This window comes from Bidens hawaiensis, unplaced genomic scaffold (genome assembly GCF_021521415.1).
Source record: "Bidens hawaiensis isolate Kalapana, Puna unplaced genomic scaffold, B.hawaiensis_p1.1 tig00020045_1, whole genome shotgun sequence".
Lineage (NCBI taxonomy): Eukaryota > Viridiplantae > Streptophyta > Magnoliopsida > Asterales > Asteraceae > Bidens > Bidens hawaiensis.
The window spans coordinates 238,871-263,945 of record NW_027493053.1 but is presented as its reverse complement, the minus strand read 5'-3'; the positions used below and the strand labels follow the sequence as shown (position 1 = coordinate 263,945).

At 35.5% G+C, this 25,075-nt stretch overlaps 5 protein-coding genes and 1 pseudogene across 5 annotated transcripts; 4 read left to right on the top strand and 2 right to left on the bottom strand.

Moving 5' to 3' along the window:
- Positions 1-471: 471 nt before the first annotated feature.
- Positions 472-3,012, bottom strand: LOC143559838 (trigger factor-like protein TIG, Chloroplastic). Its single transcript, XM_077048297.1, has 11 exons — positions 2,966-3,012; positions 2,799-2,887; positions 2,516-2,699; positions 2,223-2,310; positions 1,986-2,140; positions 1,811-1,903; positions 1,430-1,522; positions 1,270-1,350; positions 999-1,148; positions 817-912; positions 472-700 (listed from the first exon to the last, which is right to left on the bottom strand). Exons 1-11 carry the CDS (start codon positions 2,981-2,983, stop codon positions 623-625), a joined length of 1,125 nt encoding a protein of 374 aa, XP_076904412.1. The 5' UTR covers positions 2,984-3,012; the 3' UTR covers positions 472-622.
- Positions 3,013-4,893: 1,881 nt separating this feature from the next.
- Positions 4,894-7,892, top strand: LOC143559837 (uncharacterized). The gene is made up of 3 exons (XM_077048296.1): positions 4,894-5,206; positions 6,572-6,727; positions 7,542-7,892. Exons 1-3 carry the CDS (start codon positions 4,919-4,921, stop codon positions 7,644-7,646), a joined length of 549 nt encoding a protein of 182 aa, XP_076904411.1. The 5' UTR covers positions 4,894-4,918; the 3' UTR covers positions 7,647-7,892.
- Positions 7,893-8,756: 864 nt separating this feature from the next.
- LOC143559836 (grpE protein homolog 2, mitochondrial-like) lies at positions 8,757-13,755 on the bottom strand. Its single transcript, XM_077048295.1, has 6 exons — positions 13,609-13,755; positions 9,938-10,136; positions 9,655-9,839; positions 9,312-9,479; positions 9,092-9,220; positions 8,757-8,991 (listed from the first exon to the last, which is right to left on the bottom strand). Exons 1-6 carry the CDS (start codon positions 13,753-13,755, stop codon positions 8,923-8,925), a joined length of 897 nt encoding a protein of 298 aa, XP_076904410.1. The 3' UTR covers positions 8,757-8,922.
- A 1,635-nt stretch (positions 13,756-15,390) lies between these two features.
- LOC143559835 (uncharacterized protein At4g14100-like) lies at positions 15,391-17,039 on the top strand. Its single transcript, XM_077048294.1, has 2 exons — positions 15,391-15,823; positions 16,832-17,039. Exons 1-2 carry the CDS (start codon positions 15,391-15,393, stop codon positions 17,011-17,013), a joined length of 615 nt encoding a protein of 204 aa, XP_076904409.1. The 3' UTR covers positions 17,014-17,039.
- Positions 17,040-18,317: 1,278 nt separating this feature from the next.
- On the top strand, positions 18,318-20,482 carry LOC143559845 (GDSL esterase/lipase At4g26790 pseudogene; annotated as a pseudogene).
- A 999-nt stretch (positions 20,483-21,481) lies between these two features.
- Positions 21,482-24,555, top strand: LOC143559839 (zinc finger protein VAR3, chloroplastic-like). Its single transcript, XM_077048298.1, has 5 exons — positions 21,482-21,940; positions 22,460-22,562; positions 22,671-22,894; positions 23,470-23,568; positions 23,654-24,555. The coding sequence occupies exons 1-5, from the start codon at positions 21,528-21,530 to the stop codon at positions 24,468-24,470; spliced, it is 1,656 nt and encodes a 551-aa protein (XP_076904413.1). The 5' UTR covers positions 21,482-21,527; the 3' UTR covers positions 24,471-24,555.
- The last annotated feature ends 520 nt before the right edge of the window (positions 24,556-25,075 follow it).

The following is a 25,075-nucleotide window of genomic DNA, read 5'->3' as shown; positions in this document are numbered from 1 at the left end:
ACGAATATACACCTTACTGTGATTTATTTAACATCTATGGCGTAAAACCTTACTGCTGACGCCCTTGCAAGTTCTCATCAATATCAAACATTTACGCGTCTATATATTGTTTATGCTGTTCTATAAGCACGTCTTTATATACACCCTCTCATGAACCTCAATTATACCGCTCTTTAAGCGCTTTTTTCGTTAAAGGTACAATTATGCTGTCCTTCATATCTGCTAATCCCATCTCCTATAATCATAGTATAATATATACTAACAAGTTCATAGTTACTTGGTGCTTTAAGTATTTACAAAACAAACCTTAACAACTTCTATCACCTATCTACTAGCTACTACAATTGATACGTAACACTGAACATTTAACTATACTTAGTTACTGTGATTTATTTAACATTTGATAATTGGTAGATGTTCCATAACTTGTTCAGAAATCACGACGAATAAATCTACAGGGGAGGCAAGAGAAAATGTTTATTTATTTCTCTTCTCTGCTACTAAGGTTGTTGTTCATTTACCAAAGTTTTGTTCAACCTTATTTCCAGAAACTAAAACAATTAAAAGCATGCACCTGTAACAAAAATGTGTCTTTGACTGCTACTTTTTTTTATCAAGCTTGTCAGTTGATTATATACTGAACATCTGCATGTTCTCGCAACCATTTGAGAACTTTTGCTCCCTCTAATATCTCTTGCACCTAACAAACATTTAACGAAAACATGCATAAATTTACCAAGAAAGAATGGTAGAATAATAGATAATTAAAGATTCTATTTGAAACCCATGCGCCCCGTGTAATATGTTTGGAGTTACCTGCGCTTGAATGCTTTCTTCATCATACTCCTGTTTGAGTGTTTTAAATTCAGCAACAGAACTCTCGACCCCTTTCACGAGCTCATCCTTTGATATCTGTAAGAAAATCAATTTTTTGGCAATTTATAAATTTAATATCCATATATATTTTGTGATAAATGATTGAAAAAAAAAAGTTGAACCTGCAGATTTCCGCGTTTAAAAATATCTCCAACAGCAAAACTCTGCCTGATTAGGCATTCTATGTTCTCCCTCTGGTTTTCCAAGAACTCTCTTACTGCTTCTGGCTTTGAAAGTGCTTCTAGCTGCTCTTCATTCAGTTTCATGTTTGACTGTGTGTACATAAAATGAATATTATTGACTTTTCAGGGTTAAATATAATTTTTTCAACCACTATTAACTACTTATAAATGTTGCCAAAAAAGCACACTAGAGACAAAAGTTATATTATACCTGTATTTCTAGTAGTTTGCCTCCATAAAGTTGGCTTCCTTGATCTTCAAACAATGATTTAGGAATTTCAACTTGAATCATCTGGAATAGAGAGTCTCAACAAATTATTAATATTGAAGAAGTAAATAATTATTAATTAATTATTGTGGAAAATTAACACCTTTTGAAGCTGGTCAAGAATGGCGTTATCAGTCGCTTGAGCTTTAGCTGTTTGTTCCAGTTCTATATATCTCTCCAACAATGATTCCTTAACCTGAAAAAGTTCCATACATCAAAGAAATATTATTACAATAATAATCTAAATATTTGGATAATAACAATGTAGGTGCTTGTATGCATCAAAAAGAGACTTAAGGAGACTTTCAACACATTCCTTTTTAGCCAAATTTTATTCGACTCATTTGACCTTTTCGTCCCAAATCAACCCATATTAGAAAATGAAATGAAAATATTGACCCATTTTAAGTTGACCCAAATTCACCCATGATAACCCAACTTGACCGATTCTTTAGTGTAAAAACGTGTGTGTGTTGTGTGTAACCTGCTCGATAGTGGTGCATCCTGGAAGAAGCTTATCAGCAATAGCATCATTCAGTTCTGGCAATTCTCTAAAAAAGAGCTCTTTACATTCAACCTAACAATAAATTTAATCATATAAATTTCCCCTTAAATTTCACTTCACATTTTCAGCAGGGTTGTTTATGAGGAAAACTTACAGTAAACTGACAACGAAGACCGCGAAGATCTTCTTGTTTCCATGAATCTGGAAATGAAAGTGGGAAAGATTTTGTTTCACCTCTTTGAATTCCGATTATCGCGTCAAGAAAACCAGGAACAACCGTATCTCCATCTTCGGTATCAAAATTGAAGCCTGCAGGTCCAAAGAATATGACATTATTTGACTGAAAAAGTCAAAGTTATAAAGTTTGACTTAGAACAACAGATGAATATACCTTTACTCCCTGCAGCTGGAACCTCCACTTCTGATCCATCCTGTCCCACTGTTGTTGCTGATATATCCAGGACCACAACATCACCAACCTAAAGACGTTGTCGTTAAGCCCATTTAATTTTATTTATTTATTTTTTTTCGTGTCACAATATCACAATATCACCCAAATTATATTTGATCCATTTGACCCGTTAAAGATAAAACACAACCTAAAAACTTGTCACCTTTAAAAGACTATATAACAAATTATAAAACAAAAACTTGAAATCTTGAATATATCCAAAGCACAAGTACCTGTAGTCCTCTATTTTTGACAATTCTCATTGTACTTAGAGTTTTGTAAAGACGTTTTAATTCTCGTTCAGAAGCTGTTTTTGCCTCTATTTCACTGTCAAGCTCAACTACAACTTTTAAATTCTTGTAACCATCCTCCGGAACCCATTTCACTTCAGGTGCTACTTCCACAACAACATCATATCTATACCCACAACAATATTGGCATCAAGATTTGAAACTTGTATAGATACTTTTAAACGAGACGCCCATATTTAACTAGAAAATTAAATCTATGACGTACCTTAAAATGTTCAAAGAAGCATAAGTTTTTTCCATTTCAGAAAATGTAGTTGTGATGCGTATCGAGTCGTTTAAAGCCCGCCCTTCTACCTGTGTAACAAGATGTTTAAGATTATGGGATCATTATATTTTGACTTGAAATTTAATACTGAAACAAGAAACCATTACATACTGATGACATGGCATGTGGAAGAGTTCTCTTTAGAATAGCTTCAACGGTCGCCTTTCTGATACCCTCCGTTCCAATATAATTTACAAGAACATCTTCTGGAACTTGCCTTCCAGAAGGATATCCCGGAACCTAAAAAAAATAGCAATGAACATGAGTGATATGTAAATTGTTTTCCCCCAAAAATAAAACTCATTATAACTTATAAGAACACTAAAAACATTTAAGCATTCAAAATAAAAATGATTGACAAAACAAAAGCTAAATGTACCACTGCCCACTTCATAAACTCATCTATGACTCTTTCGTAGCAATCTTCACATACAACTTCTGGAACTTCAACGCTCAACCGCATCTGCAGGCTTCAAAGGTTAAAACGCAGAAAACACACATTTACAATACTCCTTCTTTGAAAAGAGCATCTACATTTTGAAATTGATGTAAATAGTAGTTAATTTCAAATACAAAGTCTCTTACTCAGCACCACCATGATTCTATTTGCAGTGCTTGTTTTAAAAAATAGTGTCATATGGTTGAGAACTCGCTAAGAGCTGCCCGATCAGTCGACTAGGGAGTTGCGAGTACTCGGGAGTACTTAGACACCGTAAATTATACAAATATTGATTTTTAGGAATTATATATACGACAATTATTATAAGTTTACTAGTATTTATAACAAAAAATGTCATTGAGTTTTACAACACTTGTAATAATAATGTCATTGAGGACTTTCAACAAACAGTTTAAATGCATATAAACAATTACTAAAAATATAGCTCAACCTGCAATTCGGTTCTTGGGTTTCTTTAACAATAAGATCGGTGGATAGCGGGTCTTTGACGACTTCGTTTGACGCCGAAGCCCTCGCGCAGACTGATAAGTTTCTTGGGGAATAATGAGGTAACTGGTGACATGTATGAGAAACTGTGAGAGAAGTGAATTGTTTGGTGGGCTTGAAGGAATAAGGCGAGCAGATTGAAGAAAGTGGGAGAGAAACTACAAAAGATTTTAAAAAATATGCTTATGTAAATCAGATATCACTTGGGTGAGAAACTGACTGAAAGGAAGAAGATGAGAAGACGAGCAAGAAAACAATTTATATAGGCACAATATATGCGGTGCATATGTTATCCGGCATGTAAGTTACACGCCGTATAATATATACGGTGTATAAGTCTTGGCATATATGTTTATACATATACTCCAAGACTTATACGCTCACATTTTGCTCAATTTTCTATGCTTCGACATGTTTTCACACAAGTTTAATGGAGTGACATGTTTCACATATAATATGAGTTTAACTGTAATAGTTTTCATCCAAATAAGCCCGACAAGTGATGATGTTGGTTGTCATGCTGTATGTTTGTATGGCATTTTTGAAAAGTATTGGTAGAGTGATCCAGCAAGAGAAGCTTATGTCTCTTGGTGGGAAGTCACATATTCATTTTTAGAAGTTAGTTTCGAAAAAAATCAGTATAACATAGAAGAGTAGTATAAAACTGTAAATTGCATTTTAAAAAAAAGTTCAAAGCCAAAAAGGTAATGAACTGTAAAGTGTCAAAATGATTAAAAATTAGTTGAGACATATACTTGTATAGTTAATTACTGAAATTGTACGAGACTATGAGAGTGTTGAGGGAAGTGCATTAATAATCTATACAATAATAAACCAAAATAGTCAAACGGAATAATTAATTATAAGTAATATGTAAAACTAAAACAACTAAAAATGAAATCACCCAATCAACAATCTTAGAAAAAAATTAAAGCATTTATTAAACAGCAGCCACATGGTCCAAAAGTACAATTATAATTATCCCAGTAACCTACACGTGGCAGTGCCAACCCCCAGCTAAAACCAGAAACCAGCACACGACGTCGTTTAACATACTCCAAACGACTAAACACACACCTGTACTCTGTCTGTACAATCATATCATTTCTACTGAATGGAAGGAATCGGTTCGCGTACTGGCCGTCCATCCTCCCGCTACGGGTCGGCTCCGGTTTTCACCGGACCGGTGAGACGGTGGCAGAAGCAGTGGGTCAATGTCTCATCGTCATCATCATCTTCTGTCACTTACAACCATAGCAACACCTCCAACTCTAATGGAACCACCACCAACAACGTCTCTGCTATACGAGTTCGCCGGTGGACTCCGGTTCCGACTAAGTCCGGTGGAGTATCGGAATCAGTAGCCGAAGAGCCGCAGAGGCGGAAGCTACGTTATGCACCGGTAACCTGAAGTTGAATATTAAGTCTAGGGTTTTAATGTTTTATGTAATTGATCATTGCAAATTATTCAAATTATAAGTTACTCTTGAAATTGATAAACGTTAAATATTATTGAGTCTAGAGAATTGGATGTTATAGACTTATAGATACACGGATTAAACACCGGTTTGCCTGCATGTTAGTCATTTCACATATTGTCATTGATTGAAAGAAATTCGCCAATTCCGGACCGTATTCACAAGTTGGTGAATATGGGAGGACCTGAGTTGCCCAGTCGGTTAAGTTGGTTTGGTTTCTTAATTGTAATAGGATTATTAACGTAATGTCTTGGTCACCAAGTTAGGGTTAAGGTTAGATCGATAAAATATAATATGTATGAATTGGGTAGAGGCGTTGGGTGTGTGATCAATAGAGAGTTAATGTAATGAGTTTTTGAGTCGGTCTTTCTCTTGCAATAAAAGAATGTTTATCGATCGTGTGCCTTGATTAAATTGTAATTTCACATTTCGATTTGAGTATCTTAGACAATCATACACAAATTTTGATATGCATGCAACTTTTTATATGTAGTGGAAGGTAGTTGATGTTCTTGATTTTGGTATATGAAGTCCATTTACTACGTGTTCGTTCGATTAAATTCCTTAAAATCAATGGTGATCTATGATGTTTATAGTTAATAATTACTTCTTATATTTGTAAAGTTTGTGACTATAGGAGAAGGTGATAGTTTGGTGGATTTCGGATTTTGTAAGTTAGGATTCTGCCCTGTTTTGTCCACTAATGGATTGTAAACTTAACTTAAATGTGTGGATTCCTTTGCTATCACAGCATTACAAGAACACTTGGAAGTGCAGAATGATTTAAATTAGGTTTTCGTTATGAAAAAAGGGTTGTTAATTTTAAGTTAGGCTAAAGCTGATGTTCGTTCAATTAGATTCCTTAAAATCAATGGTGATATTTTATGTTTATAATTAATACTTCTTACATTTTGTAAGTTTTGTGACTATAGGACAAGGTGATAGTTTGGTGGATTTGGGATTTTTAATGTTAGGATTCTGACATATTTTGCCACTAACGGAGAGTAATCTCAACTTGAATGTGTGGAAAGTGCTGAATGATGTAAGATAGGTTTTCATTAGTAAGAAAAAGGTTGATATTTTGAGTTGGAATATGATTCAAGCATAAAGGCTAAAGCTGATGTTGACAAGTAAAGATACTTTAATTTCTGTTTTCAAGTGGGTTGGTAATGGATGATGCTTCCAAATTAGGCTGCAGTTACTAATTATCCATTATTCGTTACCGTTCATCGTATTCTTGTAATATTTGTCTAAAATGCTTGTATTAAGTTTGGTAAGTATTCGTGCAGATTGTCGTGCTACACGGAAAGAAAAAGGAAGCTGAAAAGGGTGATGTTCATGTTAAAGAAGAGAGCAAGCCAAACAGATCTCCTACTCAAGAAGCTTCAGAAAATGATGATAATGAAAAAAAGAACTTTGATAATGCTCTTGCAGCAAAGTCTCAGGTGATGATGCTGAAATAAATTTGTTCTTTTATCAACCTTTATGAGTGGGTTGACTCAAGTTATGCTTTATCTAATGGATAAATAAGTAAAATGAAAAATAATGCATAAACATAAGACCTCCTTATACAACTTTATAAAATAAAAGGCATTCTAAATCAATCCAACCGAACGTGTTTTGAGTTTTGACTCATAGAAAGATTGAAACTGTGATGCTTTTGGTTCGTGGAATTTAACTGAATTGGAGTTTGAATTCCATTTCTTCATGTGTTTGATTCACATAATTTGGTGAAATTGGAATCTTAATTTCATTTTCAATAAATGAATTGGATTTATTCCATGAAATTACTTCATGTAAAGGAATTCTAACAATCCTTTGAAAATGTGAAGTAATTTACCCAAAAGTAAATGGAATCTCCGACTAGTCACTGTTCTCAAATCTGCCACTGCAGTCATCGTGCTACCACACCCAATGCCCCACCCTATTGGTGGCAGCAACGATAATGGGGTCAGGGCAGCGGAGGCGGCGACAATGAGAGTCTTGTGGGGTGGCGGTGGTCATAGTGGCAACCGGTATGTTTGCGGAAGTGTGATAGACTGATTGGTTCCAATCCATTCCAAATTTCTTTGATAGATTTTAATGTCTTCATGTTCCAAATATTTTAGGCAAATTCCAATTCCTTGGAAAGAAAATCCACGAACTAAACGCACTCGTCTTATTGAGCATTGTTTTGTTAGGCGGAGAGCATCTTTTCCATATATGGAAATCTGTCTTTCATTTTCTCACGATTTTCTATTTGAGCATGCGTATAAACAGGCATCACAGAAGAATGACAAAGCAACCAAAGACTTGAACAACCAACCCATGGATTTGGATGCAGATGGTGATGATCATGATGATGATGATGAAGACCATGATTAGGTGGTGTCAACAAAGTTGCTGACTGGGCGAAAGCTGCACAAAGGGGCTTTGCAGCTTAAACTTATCACCATTATCTTATCATGATTGTGAAAAAGATAAAGTTATCAACTTGTAGGTCCATGTGCTTGTAGTACAACCTTGACTCATGTAATTAATCCTTCATTGTGGTGTAGATATCATCTCATCAACGTTTTAGGACAAATAACCCATATCAGGGCAAGTTAATGCAGAACCAGTTTTAGATTACCTTAGCATTATCAGTAGCGGTTGTGCGGTTCGGTTTCAATTTCAGCTCATTTAATTAACAAACACAGATTGACCCTAATTATAAGGTTACTACAGAACCAGCTTTTAGATTTCCATAGCGGTTTTTGATTTAACCCGTTAATTAATTTATCCCATTTTGATCCGTATTAATGGATCGGTTACCAACCTTAACGGCTATATAAAAAAGAAGTGTGCAGGTTAATTCCGATTTGTGCATTCTTTGTGGCAAAATTCTAGATGTGGCAAACCATCTCTTTAGTATGTGATATATCGCTTCGGTTGCTTGGCAAGGAATTAGCAGTTGGTGCAAGAATAAATCAAATATTTGCCTTTACAGTTAAGAGACTTATTGGAATTTCCAAATTCAAAACGGATAGATATTGGACAAAAAGACATTCTACATGGTATTATCATCACTGGTTGTTCATGCATATGGAAGGCAAGGAATGAAGTTCAATTTTCAAACAAAGAAGCTTAAGTGTCAAAAATACTGGAAGACATCAAGTCGCTCGCTTTTCTACCAATAAAGAATAGATCAAAACAGAGTCTATTCTTTGGAGAGACTGACATGACTTCTCCTTTCTGTAATTTTGCTTCATTTTGTAACTTCTTGTATTTGCCTTGCTCCGGCTTGGTGTTTTTTTAATAAAATTTGTCTTTTGAAAAGAAAAGAAAAACAATGAACCGGTTTTGATATTAAGTTAGGGGTGCCAAATTTCAACCTATTTATTTAGCAAGTTCATCTTGATCTGATATCCTGTTTCAACCTACTGTGGGAGTCACCCACCTTGCAAGTTGAGGCATAAGGTGGATGGTATTATAGAACCTCTATACCCTCCTCTATATGTATCAAAAATTTATTACACTCGCTACAAAAAATTAAGTAAATAGAAAAAGTTCAGTTAAAATACTGAATAAAGCCCCATGCTAACACGACAAAATGTAAAAATCTTTTAATATAATCTCACTTAAGAGGTATCAGGATCCAACACCACTTGTATATTTAATGCTAACACGCCTTTATAGTAACGCCAACTTCAGCAGGCCGTATGATTCGATCATGCAGCATGTATCCCGCCTGCAAAACCAAAAGAAAACAACATGATCAAGTGTTCTGCACATTATTGAATCACAACTAAAGCTATTAAATATATGAAATTGGTAGGGTGCCATTATACCTTGAGCACAACTGCAACAATACCAGGAGGCTTTGTCGCATCTGGTACTTGAAAAACTGCATTGTGCCTGTTTGGATCAAACTCCTCATTTATCGGATCATACTTCTCCACAACATATTTTTTAAAAACCTGAAATCAACAAATTCATCAACCTCTTAAATTGCTTTACTATAGAAAAACTCAAATATATATAAAATATTGTTTTAAAGGGACATGTTACCTCTGCCAGCTGCTTTTCAGTCATTTCAACACCTTCTAAGAGTGTTTTCAGAAGTGGAACAGCACCAGCAGTGTCCTTAGATGTATCAATCTTTGCAAAACTCTCTTTTACAACTGAGGAAGCCCGATCAAGATTATCTGCAACATCCAGCAAACTCTTTGCAAAATTCTGCAACATATAAATGCATAAACACAAAATATGGGCATTAATTTAATTAAGAAAAATATTAAACATAGCTACTACTATTAAAAAGAACAAAATGCTAACTCCTAACAAATACCTATTAAAACAAATAATAAACCTCTTTAACTGATAAATATCTATCACTAGAAAGATATTAAACCTGAATTGCAAATTTCTTTGAGTTTTCCGCCTCTCTTTTTGTCCTGTCCATGATGTTTTCCATATCTGCATACGTTCGAAGAACTTTATCTTTCATTTTCTCAATTTCTTCTTGTTTTGTCTTCAAAAGTTCATCTTTCTCTGTCACAAGTTTGTACAGATCCTCCATTGTCAAGTCTTCCTCACCTAAACGGCACTCAAAAAACAAAGTACGATTTAGCTGGTCGCAACTTTTAAAAACCAGACATTAATGTGTTATTAACTTGAGTATTTAATAACAAAACCTTGTCCTTGGTCATCAGAATTTTCATTTTCTTTTGCATCATTTGAACTGCCTGCAGTTTTTCCATTTGCAGTTTCTTTTCCATTTTCATTTTCTTTTTCATTGGACTCAGGAGATGCAGATGATGAGAATCCAAATCTTTGAAAAGGCGAGAAATTGTAGATATAATTATGTAATAAAGAAATTTGACCTGTTATCACCTGCAACAAATACAGCATTGATAAGAAACCTACAACCCATGAAACCAAAAGTGGGACCAAATGGAATAACCTTCCTTATCATTATGATTCGACAAAAGTAATATTTTTCATGAAACATTTAAATGAACAAGAATCCGAATCTTATTTAATCTACAACAAAAGGTATGATTCAACCAATAAGCATAAATGCTAACCAACCACATTAATTTTAACCCAAACAGAAAAATAACAAAAATCATTATAACTTCCAAGTTGGTGTAAAAAGAAGAGGACATGTTAATACTAAAATATATAGAAAACAAAGCAAATTGCCATGTTGGGCAACATCACAGCTGTACAGAAAGATTTCTCTAATCCAATACGACTCCCCTAGTTAGATGATCGATTATCTCTAGCAGCTGCCAAAGTTGTGCACTTATTTCTGAAGTGCCCGACCTGTTGGCAATACCAACAAGTGATGTCTTGCCGGCATTTTGACTGTCCCCTCTTTCTGCCCTGATTGTTTCCTTGTTCAAAATTTCTTCCTCTGCCTTCGGTGCTTAACAGTGAGTTTGAAGATTCTCCTGAACTCCTGCGGCGTATGTCTTCTGCCCGAATTAAGTCACGAATACCTTCAAACGTAAACTTAGTAGTTTCAAATGAAAAACTAATTTTTGTAACTATTTCTGACCAACTCTCAGGCAGAGAAGATAAAAGAAAATGCGCCTGAATCTCTTCAACAAATTTAATACCAACCGATGATAAATGCCCTATGATTGATTTAAGCTCATTGATATGAATGCTAACTGAAGCACCTTCTTTCATTCTGGCATTGACTAACTGCCACATCAGAAAAACTTTGTTCCAAGCCGACGGATTTTCATACATCTTGGATAAAGTCTTCATTAACCCATATGTGGTCTTTTCGTTGACGACGCTGTAGAAAATGTTCTTCGACAACGAAAGTCTGATCTCTGCCAAAGCCTTTCGATCCAGCAACTCCCAATCTGCATCAGCCATATCTTTTGGTTTCTCTCCCAACAACGGTTGGTGCAACTGTTTCAGATACAGATAAGCCTCTATCTGCTTCTTCCAAAACCAGAAGTCATGCCCATCAAACTTGTCGACCTCAATATTCCAATCTTCTGCCATGATAACCCAATAAAACAACGAGCCTGAGCTCTGATTCAGTGATACCACTTGTAAACCTAACCTACTGACTTCTGGCAGACCTGCTGACCGGCTTTAGTCTTTATATTTGTAAAAAGACTAAAACAAGGTAATTGATCTTCCTGCCTAAAATAGCTGATTTGCAATTAAATAAAATTCTTTCCTTATGTGGCTAGGGCCGGCTGCCAAAACAGCCTCCACAACCTAACAGTTTGCACTATCATATTCTAAAACATTTTAAGTATGCCTTGATTGTAGAAAAAAAAGGTGAATTTACAATTAGGTCATGGAAAGATTATGAATGAAAATCTAAACAACTCATATATTCAAAAACAGAATCACTCTCATTTGATATCTTCAAAACTGATTGAGAACTCAAAATTCATTTTTTATTTAAAATAATTAAACAATTTATTTTTCTAATTGTAAACTTGGATTTATAGATAAAGATTTCTAACGGATTTAGAGAAAAATAATGATAGATCACTATGAAGGAGTCTGTTTTATGTATATAAAGATTTGGTTAAACATAGGGCTGGCAATTTATACACGAGACAAGAATACACGACAAATACCTACATGACTTTAACAGGTATCAGGTAAGGCCTTAACAGGTTTCGTGTGCTAAACAGGTAGACACGAATTTACGTGTTAATTTTCGTGTCTAAACAAGTAAAATACATGTTTACCTGTTAAGTACGTGGTTTGACTTTTATAATTAAATTACATATAATTATACGTTATCCTAAACCCTAAATTCTTAAAGCATTCCCACTCTCAATCACCACTCACAGCATTCCCTCTCCGGCTATCAGCCCCTCTCCGGCCATCAGCTCCTCCTCTGAACTCCGGCCATCAGTGTCGCCTCTAAACTCCGGCCCCGCAGCCGCCGGTGCTTCCTCCGGTCGTCACATCTTGCTGCCTCATCGTTAACACTGCTTAGTAAGTTAATAATCTCTCTACTTTCGACGACTTTTGTTTCTCTAAACAGGTTGTCAAATATGTGTTTCTAAACAGCTCTTATCGTGTATTATCGTGTTTTATCGTGTATACCAAGTAGTAACAGGTTCATGTTCGTGTTTGGGATACAAGTAGGGGATAATTTTTCGTGTAGTGTACAGGTATACAAGATATGCCAGCCCTAGTTAAACAGACAACAAAAATAAATAACTAGACTCCATGAATTATAATCTTCAAGTTTTGACACCCTTATTAGTATAAAGAGGCTGGTAGCAACATAGGAATTCTCCTATCCATATTAGAATAACAATCAGGGTAATAACAAGTAAGTAACAACAACAACAATAATAACAAATACGCAATGAACACATTAGCAAGAGCACTGTTGAAGACACAGAAACTCCTTCTGGTATACTAAAAACTATTAACCAATTATTAACAAATCATAAGATTGCAATTATGTGAAAAAAAGAAAAAACATAAAAATAAATTTTTAGCAAGCCGTAACATCACAAATATGATTGAACAGACAAATATGATTGACCAGAACTTGTTGCCTACTCAAAACACAAAGCGTCGATTCCAATTTAGTGACATTACAGTGTTCATAACAGCTTTACTGTCACCAGACCACAACAGATCAAGAAAAGTAACTACCCGTCCCTCCCATGAGAATTGCAATATTCAGCTTCACGTGCCATTTAATATAAGTGTGTAACTCAATCACACATCTAAAACCCACTTAACTGATGACAAAATAAAAAAAAAAGTTGCTGAGCAAAAGTAACTGCCAAAAAGTATTTAAAATAAACATAAGTCACTGGGCAAACAGGTAACTGAAAGTTGATAAAATGCCAACAAACTTTTGCAATTTACATTAGAAAAACATATAAGAAAAAATCGAAATTGTTGAAACATTGACCGAACTGAGAGTATAAGTGCTAGGATTAAAAACCCTACTAATTAAACTCGAAAAATTAGCTGACCGAGTAGTGAACCACAGAGTGCTGAATCTATAAGCAACAATGTGAAATATACCATACAATTACTAAACAACTAACCTATTAAGCCGATCATAAGCCACAGCAGACAAATACATACAAAAATTAAAATTAAAAAAAAAAGTCCATTAATCTCTATTCATTATCAATTTTTTTAGTTGGGGATCACTTGCAAAGTATACTATAGATAAAAATCTAAAAGAATGTAATGAAAATTAATAATTTTGGAGTAAACAAAGCAAATCTTAAAAGAATTAACATGAAATCCAAGCACCCCTTAAACCCTAATAAAACCCTAACTGGTATGCAACGCAATAATTAATCAAATGAATACATAAACCCTAGATAACATAGATCAATACCTTGTTCTGTGAATCAGGAAGAGAGTGAAATTGATTTGAAATCAAGAGAAGATGATTAATATTATTATTATTATGAGGTCCGCCACGGAGGAATAAAGAGCTCCGGCACCGACTAGCCACGGTCCTTGCAATCCTGCCGACTAACATGTCTCAATTTCTACAACAGATGATGATGATGATGATGATGATGATGAAATGTGACGAGTTTTTTTATCGAATATTTGGGGTTTTAAGAAGAGAGTATTGTTAGGGTTCTTATGTGTCCGGGAACAAAGAAAACGGGTCGGATCCAGATTTTATTTATTTATTTTTAAGTAAAATTGGATTTTAATAATTCCAACTTTATTTTAATCGACTCGTATTCTCCTTCCGATCAAAAGCCCTAAAAAGTCAGTTTGAAATTAAAAAAAAACATGACGTTGTTAGGTTTTTTTTAACGAAAGACTATTGAGAGCCAGTTTTTTTAAATTTGAGACCACTGGTAAGAATAAACTAAATTGGGATTATTATCAACAATAACAGAAAGTTGAGATCATTAAAATTCAATTTTCCTATTTTTAAAAGCTAATTTATTTTCCTGCCTCGTGTCAGTAGACAAGCCAGTGGTTGTATCTAGAGTTTATATGGAAAACAATAAAGTTAAAAGTCAACGATCACTACTTTCCTTAATGCTCATACTGATGACGCATCTAAGGATAAGGTATTTGAGTAATAATCGTGAGCTTTGCCAAACCATCGAGGTAGGTACTTTAGCGATAATTGTCGTTCACTCTTAAGTTTATATGGAACAACCCAATCGTGTCGAGTGAGCAACATCGGCTTCTACAAAAAATGATAAGATATTCTACAATATTAGAGGATTAAAGTCATTCCTACCTATGGATTAAAAACAGGTCCAATTCAAAAAAAATTTATAAGCTAGATTGGTCGTTTTTGAGGTGATTTGCATGTCGCTTTTTGATTAAGCCTAACATGACATCTTGTTTTGTGGTATATTTTGTTCTGATTGCATTCGCAATTAACCATCTTTGCTATGTTGTTTCTATATAATTAAATTTGTTTTTCAAAAAAAAAACCCCTAAGAAATTGACTAATCGGTTATCAAACCTTTTTTAGTCAAGCTTCCGATCTTACGCTAATCAATTACACTAACAAGAAGTTAACCCAAGTCAACACACCACCTCGCCTTACAAAAATCCTTTACATGAAACTAGTAAGAGCATTCATCCTATGATTCCTATCCCCCAAATTTGTGTGAGCGGAGTTTGTAAATTATAGGGTGGGGTTTTGAGAGCATTCTCATCCCACCCTCTATCTTCAAACAAAAAATTACACTAAAACTCACTTTATTTTCTCTCTTCATTTCAATTAAATAATACTTTTTATACCTTTTATCATTACCTTTTCTCTTTTCTTCACTCACAACACCCTGAATCACTATCTAAATATAAAAACACACCTTACATAATATAAGGGGTTGAATGAGAATGCTCTGAGTGATTGTGAGTGTAAATTATAGGGTGAAGAAAGAAAATGTAGTGATTTTTTGTAAATTTGAGAAAAAGATAGTAATTTTTTGTAAATTATAAGATGAAAAGAGAAAACTGTAATTGTAACAATATAAAATAATATTATTTAATTAAACAAAGGAAAAAAATATAACGTTTTTAATGTAATTATTTATCGTATAAAACTTAGTGTTCCTAACACCAGATAACACTCGCCCACCTTTCTTCTATCCCACCACCAACAATGGTGCCGACGTCATCAATAACCACCTCAATGCTCGTAATCTTGGCATTATCCGTCATCGTGTCCACAACCCCGACCCCAACCCCAACCCCATGGCCACACCAATTCCACTCACTCCTAGTAATGAACTACACCGGCATACTCCAAACAATCGACCTCTGGTACGACTGGACCAACGGCCGCAACTTCAACATCATACAACGCCAGCTTGGAAGCATATTATACGACCTCGAGTGGAACAACGGCAGTACTTTTTCTTATACTCTGGATTCCGACCTCCAGCAGTGCTCGTCAGCTCAGCTGGAGGTCGGAATCCTCCGACCTAATTGGCTCGACGGAGCCAATTACGTCGGGCAACGTCACGTGGACGGGTTTTTGTGTCACGTGTGGGAGAAGGCGGAGTTTATTACTTATTATGAACATGTGGAAACCAAACGGCCCGTGCATTGGGTGTTCTATACTGGTATATAGTTAAATCACTTTACCAATTGGTTTACAATTGTAGTATGTGATTGGCAATTTGGGGGGAAATTTAGAAAATTAGGATTGGGGCTGGGTCGGTTTTGGGCTAAAATTGAACCAAAAACTGAAATTTTGGTTCTTGAAAACAATTTCAGTTTTTTTTTTTTTACTTTGGTATGGGTTTGGGTTCGGTTTTGTCATATAAGCTTGAAAATTTTTGGCCGTATAAAAAAGTTAGGCTAAAAATAATGGATTGGTATAAGTTTTTTTTTTGTTAGTTAATAATTAATTGACTACTAAGCATTTGGGCTAAAAAACGAAACTCTATAAGTTCGGCCTGGTTCGTTTTTTTCGGTTTTAATTTTGCACAAAACCAAACCGAAGGTTCGGTTTTTGGAAACATATGAAACCAAACCGTCGTTTTTAGTTTCGGTTTTAATTACATGCATAACCGAATTGAAAATCCGGTTTTTAGACAAATACGATACCAAAGTACCAAACTGTCGGTTTATGATTGGGTTTGGTTTTTTCGGTTTCATGCACACCCCTAGCTAAAACCAAACAAAAAACCGAAACATCAGTCTTTGGTTTCTTGAAAACCTTTTTGTTTTGGTTTTCATTTAGTTTCTGTTTGATTTTGCCATTTTAGCTTGAAAATTTCGGACCGATTTTTTTTATTTTACCCAAAATAATGAATTTAGGGCTAAATCATTTTGTTAAGTAATAACTAATTGATTATTATGTTTGGGTTCAAATACCTGAGTTACATATTTATTAAATTCTTATAAATTACTTCAAGTGAAAAATAAAAATGAAATCTAGAAATTCGGTTCGGTTTTCTCGGTTTGCATTTCATGCAAAACTAAAACCAAACACAGATTTTACAAAAGCATAAAACTAAACTGCCAAATCTTTTTTTTTTCTTTTTTCTGGTTTTTTTTAATTTTTATTTTTTCAGTTTCAGGTCTGCTTAGTTTTGGGTATTGATGATTTGTGAGTGTGAATGCAGGAAGAGAAGCACATGTGATGACATTTGAAGTAGGTGCAGCTCTTGAGGATGCAAAGTGGCAGGTTCCATGGTATTGTTTCGAGAAGACTACTCCGGTTGCCACATTGGCAGACGTTAATAGCAGCAGCATCACACATCGAGGTTTGGTTAATTTTGCCTCTCGCAGAATCGCAAGTGTGTAACAGTAAGTCACGCAATGTGATCCTATTAGTTTGTTCCGTCGGCTTAATAATATTTATTTAACATGTGAAGGAATAACCATTGTCTTCAAGAATGTATGTGTGGTTGCAAAGATCAGTTTGGTTTGTTGTTATTCGGTTGGGTCGGGTTTTGTGATTCGGTTTGGTTGACAAATTGTTCGGTTGTGTTAAATGGGTTTTTTTTCCGGTTGAGACTGTGATGGAGGAAGTACATGAGATAACCCGAGGTCCTGAGACTATGGACCATAGTCTCGGGACTTTATCTGACGGTCAAGTCAGTATTATATTTACATGATTTATGCTTGCATTTATATAGTCTAGAGAGAAGTTTATAGAGAGAGAGGGATATGGGCTGAATTAGAGGTGCACAGAATACCCGGTTTTGGACCCGACCCGGAACCAGTTTCTACCCATATCCGATCCACGGGTACGACCTGGTATTGGATTTCTTCTTGGAGTCATACCCGGAACTGCCGAAACCAAAACCGGAAATACCCGGTCAAAACCCGACCCTACCTGAAACCTCCCGGAGAACCCGGTGAAATACCCGACTATACTCGGAACCGGTTCCTACCCGATTCCGGTTTCTTAAAATACCTGATTTGTGCACCTCTAGGCTGAATTGAGTGAGGTTCGTTTTTTCCTTGTTTGTTTGCCGTGATTTTTGTTTTGTTTTAAAATGTTTGCATTGTTTTTTTATTATAAATATGTTAATTTGTTGTATTTGAACGTTGACGAATTTACTTTTTGGTTTAGTTTCGGTGCCATAACTGGATACCGATTGAGTCTGCCAACGCAGCACGGTTGTTTTTTTTAATAATTTTAATTATGCTAATTTGTTGCATTTGGGTGTTAACGAATTTATTTTTTGATACGACAATACGTTTATTTTTTTGGGTTCTTTGTTTTTATTTTTTGGGTTTTCATAGCCAGATAATATTTAATACTGACATTCAACATCAGCTGCCAACATTCAATATCAGCTGATTTAATGAAAATGTTTTCCGTTACAACATAGATTCCTCTGAAACTTCAAGAACAAGATTCAAGTGAAACATGTGATACACCCACAGATTCTGCCACCCTACATTATCTCATTTCTTAAAGAATCATAAAAGCCACAAAATCAGTATCTAAAGGTATACTTTTGCCCCACAAAACAAAATGACACGTAAACAACATTAATGCAACATTTGATACAAAAACCTTATCAATCTCATTTCCATCTTTAAAAACTCAATCAACCAGCTTCATTTGTAATAATATTTGCCTATTTGCAACAATTAATGGCAGGAATAAAAGGCATACCTTTGTTGTTATTTGGTTGTTTTCTGGCTCATTTAATAATAATTCAACTTCAAGCGAAAGTAACCTCGATTATCGTGTTCGGAGACTCTTCTGTGGATCCTGGTAACAATAATCAAATGGCTACTATTGCCAAGAGTAATTTTCAGCCCTATGGCTGTGACTTCTTTGATGCCCGACCCACGGGTTGCTTTTCTAATGGGCGGATCGCAACGGATTTTATCTCCGAGGGGTTCGGAATCAGGTCTCTAATACCTGCCTACTTGGACCCGCATTATGGTATAGCAGATTTTGCAAAAGGAGTCAGTTTTGCTTCTGCTGGAACCGGTTATGATAATCTTACCTCTGCAATTATGGTAAGTTTTTAACTTTTTTAATATGTGGCAATGGGCAGGTTAGGTAGCGGGTCAAATTGGTACTTAGTGTGGCCGTGTGGGATACCGGGTTGAATAATGGTCAAACGTTCATGTTAAGTTGGTCAACATACTCCCATTCTTATATTGTTATAGTCTCCAATCTCATTAGAACTTCAAGGTTTGGTATCTTAGTGAAGCTAATAAATGACTTTATTTACTCATTAACAATTAAATTATAAGTGACAATTTTGACATATTTGATCATGAACGTGTCGATTAGACGTTGTGTATTATCTCTGACAGCTTAAAAGAAAGCAGGTTAGGCAAAAAGTCATGCAAAATGTACTTTTAATGTATAACACTTTCTAATTATCTTAGTGAAAGTTTCTACTAAAAAGAAAACTTTTGCATAAAAAGTGTAAAAAGGAAATTATAACGATCAGCGCGTTTTCTTTTCACGAGCATCAGCACAAGTTTTTTTTGACGGTGCATCAACGTGTTTTATTGCTCCCGGAATTTCCTGAGGCACGTGGTGTCTTCTGATGACTTCTTACACTTTTTAGGTATAATATACTTTTTAGCATAGCTCTACTAAGTATCTTTATTCCTAAGAAGAAGATTATCAATAAAATCATATACTTTATGCAATCATTTGTGTCACACCAATTACTTATAAGAAAGTTTAAATAAATTTTAGATAAAAAAAATGTTTTGTCACTCTATCACAAAGAGCAGATTAACATGAAGCTGTTTTGACCATTTATCCACCCGCTCGAACCAGCCATTTTACCATCTCTAAAGAAAACACATAACTTATAGTCAGAAAGTAATTGCAGTCGGTCATACCGCTATGGAGGCAGCTCGAATACTTCAAGGAATACCAGAACAAAATGATGATTGAATTTGGAGGTGCAGAAGCTACCAAAGTATTAACTGAAGCACTTTACCTTATAAGTCTAGGAACAAATGATTTCATCAAAAACTATTATGCACTTCCACTTAGACGAATGGCTTATTCCGTTGACGAATATGAGAATTTTCTTTTAGTGAAAGCCAGAAACTTCATCACAGATTTATATAATCTAGGAGCGCGTAAAATATCCATAGCCGGGCTTCCTCCAATGGGTTGTTTGCCATTAGAAAGAACCAAACATTACTTGATATGTATAGATAAATACAATTATGTGGCTCGGAGTACAATATGAAGTTGCAGCAATTGGTCACAAATATGAACCAGGAGTTGGGTGGCATACAATGGGTCTACTCAGACATTTATACCATTCTCAATGATATCATCAATAATCCAAGTTCTTTTGGTAAGTTATTCTTTAACTTTGACGATTATTATACTATACGTGTGTTCAACAGTTTAGAATGTATTGATGATCAAGTGCAAACTATCTCAGGGTTTGTGGTTGGAGAGCGAGCATGCTGTGCAACAGGAAGATATGAAATGAGTTACTTGTGCAACAAATTTAACCCATTCACATGTGACATTGCTAATAAGTATGTATTTTGGGATTCGTTTCACCCATCCGAGAAGACGAACTTCATAGTTGCAGAACATGCATTGAACAACACTTTGGCAGGATTTCTGTAGCTAATCTTATATAGATAAGTGAATGGTTTGTGCAACATCACTAGATTGTATTAATCAAGTGCACAAATGCTATATAGCAACATCGCCACCGACATTTCCTACTTTGTTTTGGTTGTTTTAATCCGGTCTTCCATTTTTCCATTATAAACTTGAGATGTTAAAGGAAGAAAAAAATGATATGGGGTGGTTAGGGTGATATGGGCCACTCAGCATATATATTTCGAAGCCTAAAGGCTAAAGTGATATTCAAACTTGAGGCCTCTGGCCATCAACTTCTGTTTTCTATCCCTAATATCTAAACCAGTAACGAAAAACTAAAAAAGTTTATAGTTTAAGAAGTTTACAAATGTCCACTACATCATAAAATAGATCAACAAAGAAGTTTGGATTTTACGTTTAAGGCCTAATTGACTACAATCAATTAACAAATGTCCATTTACATGACCCAAAATATTATGTATAATGTATATATTTACACGTTTGTGTGTAAACTGTAATATGGGTTCCTCAAGTCGGTCCGTTTTGAATTTTTCAAAACCACGAAACTGATTTGAGTAATTTGGTTCATGTTTAAACTAACTAACCTTGTAGTTTGTTTTTATTTTATTAATAAAATGCCTACTTAAAGAACCCCACACCCTCAATTTAGGCTCAACATATGATTTGGCTAGTTGGGTCACCCCCGTTGAGGACAGTCTTTAAGGTCAGCTCACGTCCTCCATAAGTACATACATAACCCACCGGTAAACCGGTTTCCAGCTCGACCCAGACTCGCAGTTCATATACGGGTTTGCACTTGGAGACTAAAACTGGTTTTAGACCCGGACTGAATCTAGTTGCACATTTTTCTTCTTAAACCAATTTGTAGCCAGAAGCCCAGAACAGGTTAGTGGATGTCCAAACATAAGTGCATAAATATGAAAATGTAATTTCGGCCCATTAATCTTTGCAAAGTGGGCTTGTTGATGTTATGGGCCAATAATTAGTCAGCGACTGGGTTTGCTTTGTTTTAGGTTAACGACCGGAGCCTCATCTCAATCTTCAAACCAATAACATTGTATTAGTCCATGTAATAAAATAAGCCAAACATAATAAATTTAGGGTCGTAGAACCGGGTTTTAGTACCATACCCTACATTGATGTTATGGGCCAATAATTAGTCAGCGACTGGGTTTGCTTTGTTTTAGGTTAACGACCGGAGCCTCATCTCCGGCGAATCTCAATCTTCAAACCAAATGGCTGGAGCATCATCAAGACTACTAGTCTTTTCATCTCTACTTCACCACCAACTCCCCATCAATCTCCTCCGCTTAGCTCGCCGCCACAATATTAATATTATTACCTTCTTCCCATTCACTGCCCCCACCCGCCCTAATCCGACTGCAAGGTTTTACTCCGGAGGAACTAATTATGGGTTCCACCAAAATAATAATAATAATTCCGTCAACGGCCACCGTGCTCCGCCGTCTCATCCTTGGCCGGAGTGGTCTCACCTACTTGAAACCCTAACTTTTGCAGGCTACTATAACGAAAATCATAATAATATTATTGAGGATGAGTTTGTGGAGAATGGGAGTTTATCCAAGGAATTTGCAGCTGCTGCTAATTCGTGTTTGGCGTTTGCTCGTCATAGACCGGAAATTTTAGGGTATGCAATACGAATCTTTTCTACCTTTAGTTATACATTACCGGTGTACACCCGAGGCTTGAGCTTAGCTCGTTTTGAATTAGGAGGGAGCTCTTTTTCTATAGCTCGGGTGAGTCAGTTTTCTCAAGCTCGAGCTTGGTTCGGGATCGGTTTTTCTAAAATATGTTAATTTGTGTACGTTTTAAATTATTTTTATACATTTTGAGAAAAACCTTAATGAGTCTAGGCTCTAGCTCGGCTGTGCAGTGTGAAATTAATGCATAGAAGCTCATAAGAGTTAAAACTTAAAAATACAACAGGCTCATTAAGGTTCGGCGAACCTAAACGATATTCCCATACAAGGCTTGATCACGGGCTCGATAACTAAACAAGCTTTATTTGAGGCTTAGGCTTGATAAGGGTCAGCTTGTTTCGAGCTTTTCATCAAACGGCTCAGTTCGTTTGCACCCCTGGTTATAAACCCTAAATTACTAGTTCATATGCTCCTAAGCTAATTGCAAAAACTGAATCTTTTTTCAGGTGGCTTCCAATGAAGGATATTGAAGTGATGATCAACAACGGATATCCATTACTGTTCAAAAGTGCGGGTGAAACCGAGAGAAGAATGAGGTCTTTCTTACAGGTTACCTTCTTATACAGTTTGTATGCTTCATTGAATATGTATAACTATGATCATAGAGCATATTCGGGTTTTTATGTGATCTCGTTTGTTATGTTAAACTGAAGACAGGGATCGAATGAAGCAACATCAGTAGACTTGATGAAGTATATTTTGAGTTATGCAAACAATCCTCAAAGAAACTTTAATAAGGCTATTGAATCATCTGTGAGAAGCATGTTGCAAGAGATCGTTAATCTTGCCAATAGAGGCCGGGTATCAGAGCAGTATGAACAAACGCCAAGAAATCTTGGACCGAATATTACAATGAAGAGGGGTGATTGGATATGCCTAAAGTAAGTTGCAATTCTTGTTTTGATTCATTTACGCTAACCAACTTTCTTTTGAGTACTTGGATAATTGAATCTAACCGATGACATGAGCATAACATGAAAATTTGCGGTTTGAGTTAGCGTAGATGGGTTCGGATCAGTTTCAGGTCTAACCCGTGAACACTTTTAGCTAAACAGGTCGTGTTCAAGCCGACCTTGACCAGCTTAACCTGTTTATTTTTAAAACTTTTCTAAAAAGATGTGCTTTATGTCATAACTTAAACCGGTCGACTAGTTTATGCCAAAATTTAAAAGATAAAACCACAAATGAGCAGTAGGTTTTGTTGTTTTAATTGTAATTATTTCTTATACATTTGTATTTTTTTGTTTAGAAAATTTGTAGTTTAGAGTATATGTGTGCAAAAAAATGGATTAAGCGGATTGTGCTCATGTCAACTCGCAAATAATACTGTCGTGTTTGAGTTCATGTCGATTGTGTCAAATTTCTCTGGCACGTGTCGGGTTTGACCCACCAACCCCGAACACGACCCATTTAACATAAATTTTATGAACATTTATGATTTCCATGTTTCGAGCAGATGCAATTTCATGAACTTTGCAAGGAACACAAAATGCCTTGAATGTGAAGAGACAAGACCACAGAGAGAAAAGACTGATGGGGAATGGGATTGCCCTCGGTAAAAATCACTTCAAACCCTACATTTACAGGTTATAAAACCCTTGTTTTAGATCTGAAGCAATGCCGTTCATCTTCTTTTTCAGATGCAATTTCTTTAATTACCGAAAAAACACGGTGTGCTTGAAATGTGAGTGTAGCCGACCCGACACAGCTCCATTACACGGAAGCAACTCGGGTTATGTTTCGAGTAAGCATACTCCAGATTGTGATAAAGAAGATAAAACACAAAGATGGTTCAAGAAAGTAAAGGAATTGCATGGTGTCACCGACTCAAAAAATGAAATTTCACATGATATTCCCCAAGTTACCCCTATACATAAAGAGGAAAACCGAGTTATAGATAATAAAGGAAGTACTGGCGGCTTTGTTCCATTTCCACCTAACCATTTTGCCAGAAAAGATAACCAAGAGCAACCCAATAGCACACATTCAACCATAAAACCAATAAATGAAAATCCTTACAGGAATCCAAGTAATGCCAGTTTTGATCAAAATCTTGTGCAAGAAACAAGAAACCAGTTTAGAATAAACGAGACTAAACGTGAGACCTCATACGTGAGTCAAAAAGCACCAGAAAGCATGAACGGAAAAGTTGGGTGGACAGGAAAGAGTCTTGAGGGGTCAGCAGTGACAGAACCCGACCCGTTAGACATGTCAGAAGAGGCCAAAGCGGAAAGGTGGTTCAAACGTGTTGCACAAATTAAAGATATATCTGAGCTGAGTCAAATTCCTGATGAAGATTTTCCTTCAATCATGCCAATGCGCAAAGGGGTTAATCGGTTTGTTGTTAGCAAGAGGAAAACGCCATTAGAAAGGAGATTAACGTCTCCTCAGTACAGAAAGAATTTAAGAGTAATGAGTTCTGATCCAATGAAAAAGGAAGGCAATAATGATGATTGAAGAATAAAGGTGTATGTTTTCAGTTAGTGATGAAATGTATTTTATTATTTTTGGAATTTTGTTATAGATGGATGTTGTGGTACAGTTTTGGCAAATGCTTGGCAAATTGCAAGAACACATTTCTCTTTCATTTATATGGTCTTATTTTTTAACCAAATTGCCGTGTAACTCTTGGTGGTTACTCGTGACACGACATGAAAATAAATAGGTTTTGGGTCGGTAATATAACTTGTTTATTAAGCAGGGCAACTTGAATATGGCATGTTTAATAAACGGGCCAACCCAAGCACAAGTGTCTTTTTTTTTTTTTACTTCAATCGCATTAAAATTTTTTGTGTTAAAAGTGTCAAATCAAAATAATCACAATAAGGGAAAATAATTTTCACTCGTCATCTTTTCATTTTAAACAAGTTTATTTTATTACTTCCAACTATTGATTCTTATCATGTTACTCTAATCTCTAACTAAATACTGTATAAGCAAGTTTGTTGATGGAGAATGAGAGATTTAAAAAGACACCAATTACAAAACTGATAATTCGAGATTGAGTTATTGGTTGATTAGATTGTTATTGTTGGAAATGCAGTTGAAAATATAATACTAAC